Source organism: Amphiprion ocellaris, chromosome 18 (assembly GCF_022539595.1).
Source record: "Amphiprion ocellaris isolate individual 3 ecotype Okinawa chromosome 18, ASM2253959v1, whole genome shotgun sequence".
Classification (NCBI taxonomy): Eukaryota; Metazoa; Chordata; class Actinopteri; family Pomacentridae; genus Amphiprion; species Amphiprion ocellaris.
Window position 1 is genome coordinate 23476865 of NC_072783.1, and position 19479 is coordinate 23496343.

General features: G+C 39.4%; 1 protein-coding gene across 4 annotated transcripts; it reads left to right on the forward strand.

Annotated features, from left to right (window-relative positions):
* The first annotated feature begins 224 nt into the window (after positions 1 to 224).
* On the forward strand, positions 225 to 9376 carry LOC118470090 (protein TBATA-like). Of its 4 annotated transcripts, none has more exons than XR_008599430.1 (10): positions 225 to 336; positions 600 to 812; positions 1191 to 1280; positions 1617 to 1766; positions 2085 to 2166; positions 4072 to 4240; positions 4332 to 4372; positions 5058 to 5168; positions 7892 to 8577; positions 8641 to 9376. XR_008599430.1 is itself a non-coding variant. In XM_055004300.1 (9 exons), exons 3-8 carry the CDS (start codon positions 1215 to 1217, stop codon positions 5138 to 5140), a joined length of 591 nt encoding a protein of 196 aa, XP_054860275.1. In that variant the 5' UTR covers positions 225 to 336; positions 600 to 812; positions 1191 to 1214; the 3' UTR covers positions 5141 to 5168; positions 7892 to 9375. The 4 variants fall into 4 exon arrangements, 1 of the variants encoding a protein (XP_054860275.1); XR_008599431.1 differs by having other exon boundaries at positions 8648 to 9376; XR_008599432.1 differs by having other exon boundaries at positions 8682 to 9376.
* The last annotated feature ends 10103 nt before the right edge of the window (positions 9377 to 19479 follow it).

Genomic DNA, 19479 nt, shown 5'->3' on the forward strand with positions numbered 1-19479 from the left:
TAGGGTTAAAAATTTCAATTCAAACACATTTTTCTGGTAAGACATTGTTTTTTTTCTCTTGTTCCTCCACATAGAACTACAGCCAGATAAAACTACATGTGTGGTCGGGTGCAGTGTCTCTTCTCTCTGCATTAATTTCATTTACAGCTGTTCATACAATACATAATTATAGAATATTATACCATAGGTAAATCGCACTTGCTTTGCACATCCACTCTAAACTCCTGACTGAGTGTGCCAGTACACAGATGCCATTGTTTAGTTGAGGTTTCTTAGCAACCAAAGCAACACAAACATTGACTACCAGAAGTTTGGAGCTGCACCCTATTTTCAGAGGTAAAGTGGTCCTTCAATCTTATTTTCTCAAAATGTGTTTACCTGATGCATTTCTTTCCAATCAGACACAAAACACACATTACTTGTTCTTGAAGTTTAGTTCATGAAGTCAGAGTTGTGTGCACCAGGGTAGTTGATAAGTTCTCAGGTGTTTAGTTTTTAGCAACTTTGAAACAAAAAACTACTACTATAATAAGGTTTTGGTGTTTCTGTCACATCATATCAAAAGAGCTTTTCACTTCTTCTTTCTCCTTCTGATTTAGACAAAACTACCATTCATCACTCAGATACGTTTACAGCACCAGACTCCCAGGGAACGACAGGAGAAAGGAGCCACAATCAAATAAATCAAGACCCATTCAACACTGAATTTACCAAGACACTGACAAAAAGCAGCCCACGCTTTGGGGCCTTGAGTCACCACTCATTCTTCTCCCGGCACAACCCTCATCCACACCGGGTGACACATATTCAAGGTAGGCAGAACAAGGTCTCTAAACTAACTCCTTTCCATTCCTTTCCTTTCCTTTCCTTTCCTTTCCTTTCCTTTCCTTTCCTTTCCTTTCCTTTCCTTTCCTTTCCTTTCCTCTAAACAACTTTCAAATAATTATATGCATTTTTTTAGAGCTGTGTTTAATTGTTACCACTCATTATCATGATCATTACTGGATGGAGAAATGAGCAATTATTGATCACCATAATTGACTCTCTATTCAACACAAATTAAAAAACAGATTATTTCTGACACCTGCCTGCGTTTCCATTCAGAGGGAACTGTAGAGAATTTTCACCTGACACTGCAGTCTCCCTGAGCACTTTAGCATCTATTGATTGATTATTGATTTATTTCGCAGCACTGTTTTCAGAAGCCTGGAGGGATGAACTTAAAGAACTTGTTGCAAAAGTCAATCTGTCTTTTCGAGCACAATTGGGGAAAAAATGAGGTATGTATATTGCTGTAATCCAGATAACGACACACTTTTTGCCGAGCTACTGTTTTTGCCTGAAGCTACAACATACCTCTTTGCACTAAAATTTCAGTATAATAGTATAATATGCCCTTTTCTAGCAGTAGAGATCACCTGAAGTGGAATTTTTAATTGTAATATGGCAAAAGAAGCTTTTGGCATGCAGAAACATTGTATACAGTTTGCCCAATTCTAGCTATAAAGTGCTTGACAAAACAAAAGAATCAAGCTGCTAGCATGGCAGTGTTCTATGTATGGCTCCTCCTAGCCCCTGTAGACATTAAACTGGATGCATGTATCGATATATTCCAGGACCAACCTGAGGATGAATTTGTGCACCAAAAGACTCAGTATTCAGCTGATACTGGGAGAATCATCCCTCCATCCAGCAAGTCTTACCTGCACAGATCTCATTCCCAGCACCTAAAGTGTCCTCAACCCTTCCAGGATCAAGAACTCACGGTGACTCACAGCTCCACTCATCTTGAGTTCCTTTGTAATCGTCAAAAAGTGGCATTTTGGGGTAGTTTGGCGTTGAAATGAAGCACAGCTAAGTAATATTTTATCTCGGTAAAGAAGGGTTTAAAAGCAGATTTCCAAAGTCACAGAAATAATTCAGAGAGCAAAGCTTTTGGTCTAAAGTTACACTTGTTAAAAAATAGCCTTCGACGCAGCTTTGTCACAGAGAACCACGGGAGATTAATGAGGCGCTTGATGTAAGTTGTGAAGTTTTTGTGGATTGTGAGCTAATGCTGTGATGGTCTGCTGCTCTGGTGTCAGGTTTTGGAGCTGCTCTGTCAGATCCTGCAGACAGACTCGCTGTCCACAGTGCAGCAGTGGCTTCTGCTTGCAGGCCAAAGAGGTAAAACACGTCATTCCACATGGACAGCCAAGTTATAAATACCACCAACTCTCACTTACATTTGGAGTCTCCAGACTAATGCTTTCTATTGCAGGAGCCTTTCAAAGTCTGCTTCCACCCACAAATGGTATAATATATGACACATTACAAGCCAATGGCAGTGAATTTATATCAACTAGGCATTTCTCAGATGGTTGGCAAATGGTCAGAATAAGTTTGCTGCTCAGATCTTGCCCTACTTTACATTTAAAAAAAGACATTTCTGTACACTGGCTTTGGGTTTTACATGCTAAATATTTTTCTAATATCAATTCTTTAATGAATACTGCAATTTAATTCCTTTTTAAGTTTCTATCGGCATATAGCTTACTAAAGGTTATTCATCAGATGTTTTGCAAACTGGTGTGGTTAAGGTTTTGCTTTATACGGTCAAAAAAGAATCAGAATTTTTACTGTGTCACCTGCCGACTGCTGTAGAGAATCTGATGTTCACCCCAGTTATGACAGACAAGTTAATAAAACTATGGACAAATACCCATAATTACACTCTAAATGCCCTATACATATCAATTCTTAATGTTTAGTCAGTTTCATTAAATTATTTGAACATTGTATGAGTTCAAATATATAAAAACAGCATAAATTATAAAATTAGGGTTCAAAGAAGTATCACCTGCAGCTTCATTATAAATTTGTAGTTTCCAGACTGACTTATACAGTCTGACACTGTGCACTTTTCCCACACACTCATGATTTATCAAATGGCACATTAAACATTAGTGACAATTAATTTATATCAATAGAGGGGTTTGTAGGCCCACAGCATACATATTTTTGGCAGTTATTTGGTCACGTTGAAAATGCAAAATGGATAAAAATCTGTTTTGTGGCTCAAATTTTATACTAATGCTCATTACTGTACCCTGTTCTTCAGTCTAACATGCTTAATAGCCTTCTGTTGTCAATTTATTGAATAGATTTCCTATTTAATGTTTTCTCTTCTCTACTTATTATATTTCCACATACACTTCTATATGTTATTCATGGCTCTTCATTCAGTGTCTTGCATCACTTGTGGCCATGTGCCTGAATTATACCATAAAGAAAATAATCAGACTGTTTTATTTTTTACTTTGCCTCCTGCAGACCGCTGATAGTTAATAATAATAGTAAATAATAATAGATAATAGTTAATAGTTTACAAAAGCATCTAGAAATACCCATAACTCCATTGTAAATGTCCTCTGCAGACGGCTGCAATCCAAACTGAAATAGTCATTCTTAGATATTGTTAAAAATAGATTCTTATCAATACATATCTCTCTCAAAGTATGAAAATTGAGTAGTTGGTAGGTCGTGTCAACCACAGCCCAGAGGCAATGCTCTTAAATCCAGCAAAAGAGGGACATCTGATTTCTGCACAGCGCTGATTATTCACTACAGGGCATTTAACATGCGACTGATTGTGTGCAATACTTTTTTAGGTAATGACTGATCTTATTGACAACAGAGATCTCAGAAACTTGTCAATCAGATGTGGTACCAGTGGCATTATAGCTCATAGTAATGGATCTCTCTTATTATAATTCTTTGGCTTTTAATTCACTTGGTGAGCCACGGCCGTATAATATTGCCTTGAATCGATTAAAAAAAGCTGTGCCCACTTTCTTCTTCTTCTTTTTGGTGCATCTTGTGAATATGAACCTCATCTGTGCTAATTATTGATACTGAAATATTTTTTTTAATGATGAATGCATTTAAGGACTCCAGTTAAAAAGGTTTTCTGTTCTGTATTTAATTACTGCAACTCATAGAGCTCTCTGAGTGAACCACTGAAAGCTTATATTTTCCTGTATTACTGTGATAACTCTTCTGCTGGTGTTATGTGATTCAACACACCCTCAGAGAAGGACCTTGTGATGGGGATGCTCAGACGAGCTCTGGACGCCGTCGACCTCTCAGGCCGTCGTAACCAGCGAACCTTCCAGCAGCTCCAGGCTTTTCATCCAGGTGCATCTCCACCAGCGTACAGTCCATCATTTGACCAGCCGTGGAGAAAACCCTGGAGAACGAGGTCAGAGCGATGACTCACATTTTCATCAGTTTTCTCTGCTGGCAAATATTTCAAGTTTGACACCTTTAATCTTGTTTATTTTCCTCCACAGCTCATACAAAGCGAATCTGATTTCCGGCGATGACAAACCAGGTAACTCAACACTTCCTCTGTTCCTTGTGTGTCTCAGTTTGCTGTTAATTATGAACACAACATTTTTTGCTCCTTCTTTTATTGCCATGATTGAGTATTTTTTTATGCAGTTGCCTTTTATGTGCATCCTTGGATTAAGTTACATCGCTCTGTCTTATACGATACGATCAATTTTAAGTGTGACGTTTTTTAGCATCAATCTATTTGATGAAACCAGAGGAAACCCTGAGAATCAATAAAATCCTTCAGCCAGCTCCTTTTTTGAAATGTTCATTGTCTTCCTGTCAAATTTTCTTGATTGATTTGTCCATTGTATTTTTTTTCTTAAAGGGTGTAGACTATGCAGTTTCACAATAATCACAAAACAGTCAGAGCAGTGGTCCTGCAGTCTTTCTCACTGCGCAATATCTGTCTGTATCGTATCTGCATGGATAATAATGTACAATGTAGACAAAATGCTGCCTCTTTTGCATTATACAGTATGTCATTGATTCAATGATCTGTATCTATGATAATATGTAGCTGCAGAAAAAGAGCACTTTTCTGATCTAGTGCAAGTAAGAACTAAACATTCACAAAACAACTGCTGATTGCATAATGAGTTTCCATTCTTTTCAGAGTAGAGCAGGTGGCAAACGTAAAAGTGCTGTCCCTATAGGAATCTGACTGGAGTGTCTCTTTGCAGAGAGGATTGGAGATGCAGAGGTCCTTGAAATCCATGCAGGACCTCAGGATCATCCTCAGGATCCTGCACTTCAGAGTGCATAAAGTCGTTTTGACTGTGCTGATAACTGCAGTATGATAATTTTGTTTATTGCTCCCATGATCACAGGTTATTCTTAGCATGTTTGCTTTATACCTCGATATTTCTGTGTGCACATGCTGCTTTCATCAGAGGACTTCACCAGATTGCTTTTCATTTGCACTTCATTAACACCATATATTGTAGCTGTAATAGTGTTGCCCCATGCTGCGGATGATGTCATATTATCTATCAGCTGTCTGACGTAGTCTGGCACCATATTAGGCAGCGTTGTATGAATTGTTGCTTGATGTGAATTAAAATTTCAAATTGGATTTTTAAAAATGATTTTGTGCACCTAAACATGATCTAATCGAACTAAAAATGCCAAAATCAAAGTAGAAATGCATATTGCATTATAACATTGTTGACTTTGTTTCCAGACAGAAAGTTATAAGTTGCAATGCATTTAGCAACACAGTGTCACTTAGGATGCTAAATGGTGCACCTGGAATAGCAAACCTACCTTGCTAAATGCACATAAATCTGCAGCAGGACAGATGATCTTATTTCCTTTGAAAAATATGAAGTCCAAAAGTATAATTAACATGATTTTAAGTAGAGACTTCTCTTGAGAAATGTGAACTTGAATTCATGCATAAAGCATGGCACACATTAGCATAATTCTGTATGATGGAGGAACCTTTTTCCTTTCCTTACTCTGTGTCCCTTCTGTTGTGGATAAAATGCTGAATGTCTTCAGTAATGCCTGTACAGTGCAGGAGCACAGCTGTGAACAGAAGTTTACATACACTCTGAAAGACAATGTAGATCATGACAGCCTTGAGTTTCCCATGACTCCTACAACTCTTAATTTTCTAGAATGGAATGACTGAAACACACGCATCACAAAAAGCAATCGGGCATTTTGGGGTTTTCACTGATATGGCTAAGTCTGCTGAGTCAAAAATATACATACAGCAATTCTAATTTTGGATTCAGTGTTCCTTTGCCCATTTTGTTTTTACCTCAGTTTGTTATACTTGCAAACAACTGATTGCACAGTTGATTTTGTAATCTGAAACATCTTTGAAATGGCTCCAAGTGACTTTCCTCACTTGTTGAAGTCGAGATTTGTTGTTTCATATCTGTACTCTGCTCCTTCGACTTTGAGTCTATCAAATGGGTTGTAATTAAGTTGACTCGGGGAAGCAGCTGTAGTCAGTCATAATCACTCATGAAAATTTAAGAGGCCATGGCACTTTCAATTGATTCCCACAGCTTTCTACATCACTAGAACTGATAATTCAAGTAGCTGTATGTATATTTTTGACTCAGCAGATTTTGTCATCGTTCCAGAAGACCTATAATATATCTTTGAATGAACCAAAATGTATGATTGTTATTTGTGACAAAGATGCGTGTGTTTCAAAGTCTTTACAAGTGTATGTAAACTTTTGTTCACAATTATTTATGACATTGCAGATCAGGTTACATTCAGCCAGATATTATCAAGATTAGACCTCTTCATGTAGCTGACTCAGATTTCCCAGTCAGCACATGAAGGACAGAAGGACAGAGGGACAGAGGGACAGAAGGACAGAAGGACAGAAGGACAGAGGGACAGAAGGACAGAAGGACAGAAGGACAGAGGGACAGAAGGACAGAAGGACAGAGGGACAGAAGGACAGAAGGACAGAGGGACAGAAGGACAGAGGGACAGAAGGACAGAAGGACAGAGGGACAGAGGGACAGAAGGACAGAAGGACAGAGGGACAGAAGGACAGAAGGACAGAGGGACAGAAGGACAGAGGGACAGAAGGACAGAAGGACAGAGGGACAGAAGGACAGAGGGACAGAGGGACAGAGGGACAGAAGGACAGAGGGACAGAGGGACAGAAGGACAGAGGGACAGAAGGACAGAAGGACAGAAGGACAGAGGGACAGAAGGACAGAAGGACAGAGGGACAGAAGGACAGAAGGACAGAAGGACAGAGGGACAGAAGGACAGAAGGACAGAGGGACAGAAGGACAGAGGGACAGAAGGACAGAGGGACAGAAGGACAGAAGGACAGAGGGACCGAGGCCACGAGACAACGACACCCAGAGACGACCAACAGCCATGAGTGGAGGAACAGGAAGGATGTTAAGGAGCGTGGAGGAGCAGGATGCACTGCTAATTTAAATGGGCTTTAGTCAGAAGACGACAGATACTGCATGTTTACAGAAGACTTTAGTACATAGTTATGTCTGTATCTCTGACTAAAGGAAGGTGCTATAAATCTAGACTGCTGGGTGACTTCCCATGATGCACCTCTCCTCTTTGGAGAAAGAGGAAACTTTGGATTTGTTGGGTTTCACTGTTCTTAACCTGATTATATGAGGTTCCTGGAGTTGACATATGTAGTAAACTGGTAGAATATAATTAAAATGTAATGTGACTGAACTGAATATCAGACTGAACACATTTCATTTAAACATGTTGGGGACAAGTTCATTCTTTGTTTGACCTGATCGAACTTGAAAAGAGACAAACACCAAAACAAGAAAACTGCATCTGTTTGTTCAGGAGTTTGACATCATCAACATGACCATTTTAGTGAACGGACATGCCAGATTTATATGAATATAGATTATTTTACTGCAGTATTTAAAGAAGGAAATTGTATAAATAAGTCTTGTAACAACACCACTGTTGCTGTAATACCTTGTTGATAACCTATAAAGGAGGGTGAATGTTCTTTCTTTAAAGTTCTGTTTGTTTCACTCCCATCCAGACTATCCGTCACTACCTGGACCCCCTGTGGCATCAGCTAGGAGCAAAGACCAAGGCTCTGGTTCAGGACCTGAAGGTGCTGAGGGTCCTCCTGCTCTACCTCACCCAGTACGACTGTGTCACCCTTCTTCAATTTGCCAAACATTTACTGGACTGATTTAAATATTAAAATCACTCCTTTCTAATCCTTTGCTGTACGTTCAAACCTGAGGCCTTAAATAGAAACACACAAGTATCTGATTGAAGGAACTTCTGCAGTGTCCTGGTTCCAGAACATGATGATAGAATTATAGACAAACTTTAACAAAAGCTGCCTGAGAGTTTACAGGTTTTTATGTTAGATTTCTTCAGTAATATAATGAGAGTTATCAGCAAAAATCAAGTGTTCATTTGATGAACTTCATTTCCTAAAACATACACAATTGGAGCTCATATCTTTGGCAGCTGTAAAGTTTCTGCTCCTTCAAAGTTCATAACACAATGAATGAATTCCTAAAACACTCTCAATGCTGGAGAGCGTTTGTGATGCTGAAGCAGTGACCAGTTTTTCTTCTTCTCTGGAGATGCACAATGAGGGACGTCTGCAGAGACTGAGAAAGAGTCTCACCACATCCTGACATGAGGAAAAAGACTTTATTGAAGACTACAATGAGAAAAACTATCAGACAGCAGACAGCTGCATTCAAGGTGAGCTCTGAACATTTGATCTGGAACAGGAATTCAATAACAGCAGCATGAGCTTCATTTCAGTCTGTAGCTGCTGAATTCATGGATGAATCATCTGGCACTAGAGAGGAAGACCATCAAACATCCATGTCAGCTGATGGAGTCTCACCAAACAAACAACCTACAGAGTGAAGACCTCAAATCTGATTGGACGGCCTCCTATTCAGCCACGTGTGAACAAATGCCTCTAAGTTGATTTGTTTTCTAAAATAAATCTAGTTTGAGTCCTAATCTATGCCTGTGTGTTTGCTTCTTTACACCGCTGTTAACGGTTTAGGCTGTTAGATTGTTCCAGATAAGACAAGTACAAGATTCTTCAGAGCCGTTCTACCACGAGCCTGACAGGAAGAACTCCAACAGCTACTGAATGTTCCTGTGGTCCCCTCAAGGCTACAGGAGGAGTCCTATGAGGACGAGCTGGTCCACCTGATGGTGGCCAGTCGCTGCGGTTCAAAGCCAACACCGACTACATGGACTTCTACTGGACCACACGGAGGCCTTCAAACCGGACCAACAAGTTCAGCGACTCCCCGACTCGTGGGTCTGAGGACGCCGCCGAGCCTCGGTCCAGCCGGCCTCCTGTCTGTGGGTGTTTGAGTGCTGAGAGGTTTGTGGATGTATGTGAACATGTCTGTGTTGAAACAGCAGCTTTTGACTCAGTAACGCCAGGAAAAACCAAGAGCTCCTTTATTTGTGACTTCCACTAAAAAAACTGAAGAAAATAAGTTTGCCAGGGTTCTGACTGAAAACAGATTATTAAATAATGAAAATAATCATTTAAATATTCCTTTAAACAATCCTTTTAGGTCTACATTTCCTTTACACTGACTTCTCTCTTTTTTTTCTCATTATCCCTTATTAATCCCACGAGGGGAAATTCTGATTTTTGCATATCTCCCCAGCTGGGGGAGTCAGAGCGACGGGTCAGTCATGGTACAGCGCCCCTGGAGCAGGACGGGTTAAGGGCGTTGCTCAAGGGCCCAACAGTGGCCGCATCGGGGCTTGAACCTCTGACCTTCTGATCAGGTAGTCCAGAGACTTAACCGTTGCGCCACCACTGCCCCAAGCGAGCAGGAATTGAACCCGGGCCGCTGCGTCGGGACCAGCCCCTGTACATTGGTCCCCCGCTTAACGCGCTGAGCTATACGGGCGCCCCATTCTTGGTATATGTACAAGTATTTTGGGTGGAATATACCATTAAGCCTAATGTTCAAGGGTTTTTCTGGGAATATACCATTAAACCAACCTTTTAGGTAAATGTTGGGTAGAATATACCATCAGATAAACCTTTTAGGTCAACATTGGAAGATTTTAGAGTAGAATATTACTCCAAATCATCCTTTTGGTCTACATTTTAAGGTGGAATACTCCTTTACACCAAGATTTTTTGCTCAAGGATTTTGCATGGAATACTCGGTTAAACCAACGTTTTAGGTGCATGTCCAAGGATTTTTGGTGGAATGTTCCTTTAAAGTGGATGTTTGAGGACCTTGTAGGTGGAATACTTCCTGAAACCAACCTTTTAGGTCAACATTCAAAGATTTAAGGTGGAATATTCCTTTAAACCAACCTAAATTTCATGTTTTGATCATTATCAAGTGAGAAACCTCAATCCAGACTCCTCATAATGACATTTGAGATTTATGCTGCTGTTATTTGTTTAGTCCAGACTAAATGACAGAAATCCACAACTGTAATTTTATTTCAGGACTCAGTTATTAAATGTCAAAACAATCCATGTGACTCTAAAAACTCAACAGCTTTACAAACTCTAAGATTAAACTCTCCATAAGGATCCAAAATAAGCTGGACTTCTACATGAGAGCTTCAATTATTCTTCATCTACTTCCTGAAAAGTTTGGTCAATAAAAAAAGACAAAAACTAATATTTTCAGTTGAACTAAAGACCGACTTTGTGATTTTTCTGCTCATGTTGTGTTATTGTAAACTTACTCTTTCAAATAAATATCCTCCTAACCCCCTGGAAACCAGCGTTTGTCCTGTTTTTGTGTTGCTCCTCGGCGACCCTAGACAGCCGGGTCATGTTTTTTGAGCAACACACCATACTATGATGTTTTTACAATGAGGGTTCTACTATGGAACTAGTTTGACATGTTCAGGCGTTCTTTGTGTGAAAACTCAGAGATTCCAGGTATCAGAAGGTGGTTTTCAACTTTGTTTGTTAACTTTCTGCTTCAACTTTAAATTAAATTTCCTTCACTAACCCAGCCCTCTGGACTTCCAGTAAGCTGTGTTCCTATTGGCTGTCCAGGTGGCTGCTTGGTGTTATCAGGAACACCTGAGGAGCTCAGTGTCTTCCTGCTTTATTTAGCTGCAGACAAACATTTCCTCCGCTTCTCTTCACAATTGAACTGGGTTTGGCTCCGTTGCATTAGTTTGTTCTTTAGGCGTTGGCTTGCAGCTTCCAGCAGTAAAATCGTCTTTAATGTGTTTCTTGGTGTGTTTTAGGGCTTTGTACTGGATGGTTGTCTGGGTAAATGAGGTTCTTTAGCCACAGTTAGCACATGGTGCTAATGTGTGCAGTGATTAGTGGATTTGGTGCAGCTGAGTTGTGTCTTTATCTTGGCTGTAGTGAGTCTTTAGAGGTTTTTGGTCAGACACATTCTGTGTTCTTGTTTGAGAACCAGCGTTGGTTGTCCAGAAGGTAAGAGTTCCTGTCCTGATTCTCTGTTCTCAGAGGTTCTCTGGTAGGCTGCAGGAGACTTTAGCGTTTGGGTTGTGCTAGTTTGGTTTTTGTACGGTTTCATTTGGACGACTATCTTGAGGCCCCTCCATGTGGTTTAGTGAGGTTTTCTGGAACAGTTCTACAAAGCAACCTGCAGCAGAAGAGACAATGAGAGTTTTTAGGAAGTTTTGGAGACCAGACTTTAGAGCAGCAGAAACATTTGTCAGTAGTTTGAGCAGGAGAAGGTGAGCTTCAGAGTAGAAATGAGAAGGAAACCTTCTTGACCCGTGTGGTGAGGTCCTGTACCAAGAGTTTGAGCAGGCTGTGAAGAGTCTGTAGTTCTTTGGTCTGAAAGCACAAGAAGAGTCGACTCATTAAAGGAGGAAACGGGAGATATTGTTGGTTCTTCTGTCGCTCTGCAGTTTCCTTAGACCGAATATCAAGTTTATATTTTAAATGATTTCCCATGTGAGCCCAAGAAGACTTCAATAAACTCCCTCCATCCCCTGGACACAACAGATTTTATTACCATGTCAAATCTTTTTTTTTTTAAATGTTTTTGAGTTTTAATCATAGTTTTAGCATAGTTTTTTCTCTTTGCTTGTTTAGTTTTGTCATGTGTGAAAGGTGCTAAACAAATAAAGTTAAATTGATAAACTGAATAATTGACTAACTCATGATTGTGACAACAGAAGTATTTTCATTGTGATTTAAGAGTTTGTTTCACTTTTAAGGTTGGGATTAAAATCTTGACAGAAAAAAAATTAAGGAAATAAACTACATTTAAAAAAAGCAATTAAATCAAAGGAAAAAAAACATTTAATACAATAAAACTTTTAAAAAGAAAATTAAATATCAAATACAATTAAATGATATTAAATAGACAAAATATTTAATTAGATAATTAAAGATACAAAAACATGTAATTATGAAATTAAAGTTATTAAACCAAAATATTAAACATTAAAGATGAAATATTTTAGATAATTAAACATTAAAAAAATACAATTAAACAAGAAGAATATTAAACATTTAAAAAAAATACAAAACATTTTAATTAGATTATTAAACCTTTAAAAAGATGAAACATTTAATTAAAAAAATAAATGTTTAATTAGAAAATTGAATCTTAAAGACAATAAAACTTTAAATAGGAATTAAACAGAAAATACAATGAAGCATTTAAAAAGAAAATTAAACATTAAAAGGTGGTAAAACATTTAAAAAGAAAAACCTTAAAGATTTAATCGAAAAATTAAACATTGGGAAAGAAAAGGAAATTTTTCAAACAAGCCGAATAAACATTTGAAAAAACAATTAAACATTAAAAAGACAAAACATTTGGAAATCAAATCAGACATTAGAAAAGAATAAAAGGTGAGAAACAAGCAAAACTAAACGTTTAAGAAGAATCAGACTAAAGACAAAACATTTGAAAAGACACCAGTTAGACTTTAGAAGATCAAATTAAACAGAAGAGACAATAAAACAATCAAAAAGAGCAAAAACAGTTAAAGGTCTTCAAGCTGTTTTCTAGTCTGAAATGAAAACATCAAGTTGTTTCTTTGAACATTTCCTCTTTCTATGTTCTTGGTTTGATTGTGGACAGATTTACTAAGAACTCATTTAAGAAAACTGCTTTCCAGATAAAGTCTACTAGTAGTTGAAGGCATTGATCAAACTAATGTTACCTTCTGATCTCCACAAACTTTACTGTTCAGTGAAGAGAATCAAAGTTTGTTGAGGATTTCTAAAAAACTCACAGGTGAAGGTCTGAGAAGAACTCAGATGGATGGTCTAAATGTGAAATCAAGACTCATGGTCACAAGTTTTAAGGCTTCTGTTAACCAGAAAGTTCAAACTAACAGAGAAGTACTGAGAAACTTTTAAGATTTCATTCCTCAGACTGTCTAAAGTTTCAAACTAACAGAGAACTACTCAAGAAGTTTTAGGTTTTCAGCCCTCAGACTGTCTGAAGGTTCAAACTAACAGAGAACTACTCAGGAACTTAGAAGATATCAGCCCTTGGACTGTCTGAAAGTTAAATCTAACAGAGAACTACTGTGGGACTTAGAAAATTTCAGCCCTCAGACTGTGTGAAAGCTCAGGTCCTGAGGACTCGGGAGGTGTGGAGGCTTTGGAAAGTCTTGGAACTGAGGGTTCCACCCTCCAGCTCAAAGGCTGAAGTCTAACCTCCTGAGAAAAACGGTCGAGTCGAGACTCGAGTTAAAAAAAACTCGAAAATGACAAAAAATAGATGATAAATGCGCAAAAAAAAAGAATATTTAGTATCTAAGCGAGTAGCTCAGGGGGATAAGAGGAGAGACTACAGAGTGGAGGGTTGCAGGTTCAAGACCCACCACTGGCCTTTTTCTTTCTTTGTCTTTGTCAGAATTTTGAGAAAACTTAAGAAGCGTCTGGTTTTGAACCAGCAACCTGCAACTCCATAGGCAAATCCTTAACTCACTGAGCTACAGATAAGGTAAAAAGAAATAATTTCGTCGTCCCTTTGACATCATAATTCCTGAAGTGACCACATGGGTGGAGCCAAGGCGGAGTCTGGGTGGAGCCGGGGCGGAGAGTAGGCGGGGAGGTGGGGTGGCGGCCTTCCCCCCTCTACTCCCCCCACCTCCCCCACCACCCACCACACCTTCCCCCGCCCGACGAGTTCTTCGAGTCTCCACGAGTTCTTCGAGTCTCGACAGGTTTTCCTGAGTTTCTGGAGTTTCCACCAGGTCGGAGGCAGAACAAGTTGTCATGAAGAGGTGCTGAAGTCGGCCAGGATGGACTGACTTTTTACAGCGACTAGAAGGAAGACAACTAGAAGAGCAGGTCTTTAACCACCATCCATAAAATCCATGGAGTCGCTCCAGAGAAATGAAGGGAGGTCAACTTTTATCAACCTCCATCCAGATGTTCAACTTGATATCTTTACTTTGAGATTTTTAGCACCACAAACCTTTAGTATCACACTTTATTATCATTTATTAGGACTTTAATGGAATCCACCAGCAGATTTACTTTTTGTTGACAAACTTTATTCTTGTCGTCGTGGGACTGCATTATTTAAAACTCTTCCTTCTATTTGACCTCATGTTTATTAGTTTTAGTTTAGAAAGTTATTTTAGTTGCCTATTAGTCTCTTAAAAACCAAATAATAAATTGGATTAGTCAAGAAATTTTAATTTCTTACTTTGTCATATTTTAGATATGACAAAAAATATAAAAATAAAGTGTCTTGAGACAATTTGACCTGTAATTGGCGTTATATAAATAAAATTGAATTAAAATTGTATATATCTTGTAATGTTGGAGTAATTCAGCCATATATGTTGGAAAACACATTTTCTTTGTCCATTAATCTGTTGATTGTTTTCTCCAATAATTCATTTCTTCTTTTGGTTTATAAAATGTCAAACCCAAATATATTCAGTTTACTGTCATAAAAACCAAAAAGATTTACATTCATGATGCAGGAATCAGACAGTTTTTCACTTTTTAATCTTAGTTTAGCCAGAAAGATAGTTGATAATGTGTGAATTGTTGCAGCTTGTGAGCCGTAAAAGGTTTTAATCTTTGGGGCCGAGTGTCAAAAAACATTTAGAAACCAACATCAACAAAACACTCAACAAAGATTTGAACATCATTTGCATGACAATGTCAAATTAAAGGACATTTATTTCCAACGTAAATGTGGGATATTCATCCTCTGGAGCTTTCTCTTCACATCGTCTCCCACCTGGACTGGTTTGGTCGGGAGCATGTGCAACAAACATTTGAAAAACTGCACTTTAACATCAATGAATGACACTGAAGTTTAATCTCTACATAAATGAGACTGAGTCTGGATGTGCTGCTCTGTCATTAACCCCTAAGTTTAGGGAAAGTTAAAACAAAAGAGGACAGTTCAGATAAGACGTGAGAATGAGCTTATTTTGAACAAACATCTCAGACTTTCTGAGCTTCAGCACCTATAGCAAGATATTTTAACAACAAGCAAATCAAGAGATCCAGAAGTTGGAGAGAGTTAGCTTTAGCTGAGCCAAAGAACATGTGGGACGCTAACCTAGCAAACATTTCAGACTTTTCTCTGTGAATTCTGAGAAATAATTTACTATTTAATGACAGAGCTACACATCTTAACTCAGTCTCATTAAAACAGACTCTAATTCAGTGTCATCCATCCATATTAAAGTGCAGTTACCCAAAATGTTTGTTGCATGAGCTCCAACAAAACCTGTCCAGGTAGAAGGCCACTTTGACAAACAGGAAGTGGAAGATTCCAAGCAGATTTATAGAAGGGGGAACCGGACTGTACTAAGTGTGGTCGAGTATAGAGGGGTGTTTTGTGGGTTTTTAAGGCTGATAATGATTATTAGTGAAACATTTAGAGTGTATTCATTTGATATTCATTTGCAGTAAATGAAAGTATTTAAAATCTTGGAGTTAAACTTACAAGAACACAAACTTTAACAGAAAACTTTGTTGATACGTTTTTGTTTTGTTTACAGATGTTAAGTTACAGGAGTTTTATTCATGACGTATAACCAATCAAATCACTCCAGAAGACAGAGAGACCACAGGTAGATCAAGGTTCAGAGCCAAAGTAGCGCCTTTTTAAAATTGATTTATTACCGTAAATCGGTAAAAAACAAAATACTGATAATCAGTAAATCAGTCAGCCCAGAATTACTACAATTCTACAATGTATGTCTCTTTCCTTTGACTTGTTATTTGTACAATATACGATGTATATGATGGCGTTTTTTCATCCCAAAGGCTATACTATGATGTTTTCTAAGAGACATACTCTGGTTGTTCTGGCTCTGGGCCGCTTCACTCCTCCTCTGTTGTTTTCTGGATTATACTCAGCTGCATGCCTTCGTCCATCCGGCCTCCGTTGACTCGTCCCGCCTGCCGTCTCTGGAGCTGAAGCTGGATTGGAACAGACCAAAGTACAGTCCAATCCCGATGCCAGCTCAGACATGACTGAACATGCAGTCATGTCTGAGTTGTGTTGCAGTGTTTACATTTGTAGATCTGGCCTTGTAATGTGATTATTCAAGGCTAGCTGTAAATTTCTGTATATATTGTTTTATTTAATTTTGCTCTTTCATTTTTCTTCCTGTTCCTCTTTTTATAGTTTCTGTGTTTTTTATTACCCTCTTCCATATTCCTAGTGTGACACCAACAGCTGAAACCAAATCCCTTGCATGTTGTGTACTTACTAAAGCCGATTCTGATCACTTTTCTGTCTTTGGTGTAGGCAAGAGGAAAAGGTGCAACAGAAAATTGGACCTTCCAAGCGTCCTTGTGGAGATGCAGGCTGAGGAGGAGCGGAACCGTGCCCAGCATGATGAGAACATCTGGTTGCTCCTCAGCGAGGCAAGAGTGAATGAAGCGGCCTTGCAGCGGGAGGAGATGGCCCAGAATGCTGCCTTCAACCAGTCATTCCTGGCTGTGCTGGGGCAGCTGGGGCAGGTAGTGCTGGGTGTACTGGGGCAACTGGTGCAGGCAGTGGGCAGCCAGCGAGTCCACCTCCCAGAGACTTGAGATTTAGTTGTATATAGTTTTACTTTTAGCCCTCCACTGTAGGAGAGGCCCACCACAGTTTGTACTTTGCACATTGTAAATAGTTTTGATTTTGCTGCTGACTAATAAACTATTTTGTGACTTATGTGATTGCATCATAACTTCTCATTTTGTCTGTTAAGGCACTGGTAGGAAAAGAGTCAACAATCTGAACCAAACAATTCTGTATTCCCTAATAATACATTTATGTCTAATGGGATTTAACATGTTTTAACACAAACTCCTTTATGGTTCATAATTCCGTTGACTGAATTACACCAAAGCAATACTGATTTATCAAACTGGAATATTCTTAAAACAGCCGTTTTAATGTTTTGGTGTTTAATTTGTCAAGTAATCTTGCTAACCTTCACAAATAAAACAATAGCACAGACACATCTGCAAAAGGTACAAAAGTTTATTGTCAGAATTTCATTAAAGAAAACAATAGCGGCCCGGGGACAGAAAAACAGAAGTATAGCGAGGAAGAATAACTTTGCATGACACGTAGTGCATCAGTGCATCCTGTACATCTCTGTCCTCCTCCTCTACACCTTGTGCCACTGCAGGCTCATGTGCTGCTGCTTCAGGTAAATCCCATGAAGTCTCATCAGAGAGCCATCTGAAACACATACACAGCATACATATTTTAATACCTAATAGCGACAAACTGCAGCCATTACAGGGTCGTTCACAGGACTGATACACGATAGCTAGCGAACTAGCATTAGCTTACCCTCATATGTCGTCTCGTTCATATTCTCTTGCCTTCAGCTTGATGCTGCTGCATCGCCTCCCAAACTCTCCTGTGTGTCTCCTGAGTGTTTCGACTCGCTGCTCTCAGCTTTCTCCGACTCTTCTATTACTTTGAATCTGACAGAAAGCCACAGACCGAGCAGCAGGTGAACCATCGTCTCCGTTATGTTGCGTTTGTGTCGCACGCAAATGACGTTAAGGGACTTTCGTCTCGCTGCGCTATGACGACTCCACCCACGATGAGGCTATATGGAAAAACAACTAAACCGAGACGAGCTGAGTCAGATACAATAGTGGCGAACCGTAGCGCGCCGAGTAGATGCTTGTGGAATCGCGACTTTACAGTATCCATCCCGATAACCTCAATCTAATATCCTTAAGCTTTGAAATCCTCATTAAATCCTTCCAGATCCTTCCGTCTGTGTTTTATGTTCTTCGAGTTAATATCCCAGTGACAAAGACAGATGTAGCTCCCACAGAGTTGAGGCCAGTCTGAGATCTTCGCTGTGCTCTGAGCCCCAATATGCAGAGCCTTTTGTCTGCGTCCCTTCCCGTATTGTCATGCAAACCTCAAACAAAGCTTGTTGTCTTCACACAGGGAAGGAATGTCCACATCCACAGATCAGTAAGCTGAAAAAGGAAAGTCAACACATCGTTGAAGAGGAGACTGTGGAGAGCGAACACTTTCCACATTAGCTTCAAGTCTGCTGGGGGTAGAAGAACTGCAGACAAGCCCTCAGCGGGTTAATCATTTAAGAATCTAAATGATTTAGTTAGTCCAGACCTGGAAGAGTTAAATCGGTTACTTTATGAAGGTCCAATATAGTTCAGCTACTCTAACATAAATCAGAAATCCTTGACAGTAAGGTTTCCAGAGCAACTGTATTCAAAGTCACAAAGAGGATCATACTGACAAATGTTTAATTATTACCAAGCAACCCACAGTGGTTCTACTTACCACTTCAATGAGCATGAGTGATCCAGAGTGTCCTCCTGTTTAATGAAGGTACCCAAGTCCCAGAGGAATCTGGCCTGCTGGGAGACTCCCTGCATCTAATATTACACCTACAGTAAACACATGACAGCGACCAGGTCACATATCTACATGATTATCTGATATAAGATGAAGACAATATTTTAATATGTATTACTTTATACATTTTGTTATTGATTACACGCTTAATTTTCCTGGGTATGGCAGGTTAAATGGCTACATACAGTAGAGGTCAAAATTGTGACTCAAAGAGAATATTTATTCATGGCTGGGAGATATATTTTAAATTGTGGCTCAAAGGGGGAACAAAACAGGACCTCTAATCAGTTCAAATAGTTTCGAGGGCGTGTTACCTGATTCGGCCACTAGATGGAGCCACTGCAACATATTTGACCAGTGGTCCAACATGCAGAGACGGAATGCTGGATTTTTTCCCCTTCTATATATTTAGCTAACTAAAACAACGTGTCGGCTTTATGATGAACAATGTGAAAAGTGCAACTGTTGCTATCACAACTAGAGAAGGCCTGTAGTGGACCTCAGTCACAGCGGTCTCTATGGAACACGTGGACTCTCCTCCAGCTCTGCTTTTCCATCTCCTCTCTCACTCACAGATGGCAGCAGCAGCTCACCAGCTTCAGCCCACAATAATTACCCACCCGTGACACGCCCCACTTCCCCCCGTCCTCTCTAACGGGTCCTGGACTTCCTCGCTCAGTCCTGCCCTGTCTGCTCCATTGATGGGGCGGTAGGATGCCAAGGCACGACAATCTCCTGCAGACTTTTCTTTACATGACTTCACTGATTTAACCTCTTTTTTTTATTTAACCTGTTTGCTGCTGCCATGCTGCGGGTT

What these genes read in the sequence shown, in the direction of transcription:
- LOC118470090 (XM_055004300.1), top strand. Translation starts at nt 1,215, where the DNA reads ATGAACTTAAAGAACTTGTTGCAAAAGTCAATCTGTCTTTTCGAGCAC. An exon ending in TCTGCTTGCAGGCCAAAGAG is followed by an intron (nt 2,167 to 4,071) that starts GTAAAACACGTC and finishes ACACACCCTCAG; the next exon opens with AGAAGGACCTTGTGATGGGG. An exon ending in AGAAAACCCTGGAGAACGAG is followed by an intron (nt 4,241 to 4,331) that starts GTCAGAGCGATG and finishes TTTCCTCCACAG; the next exon opens with CTCATACAAAGCGAATCTGA.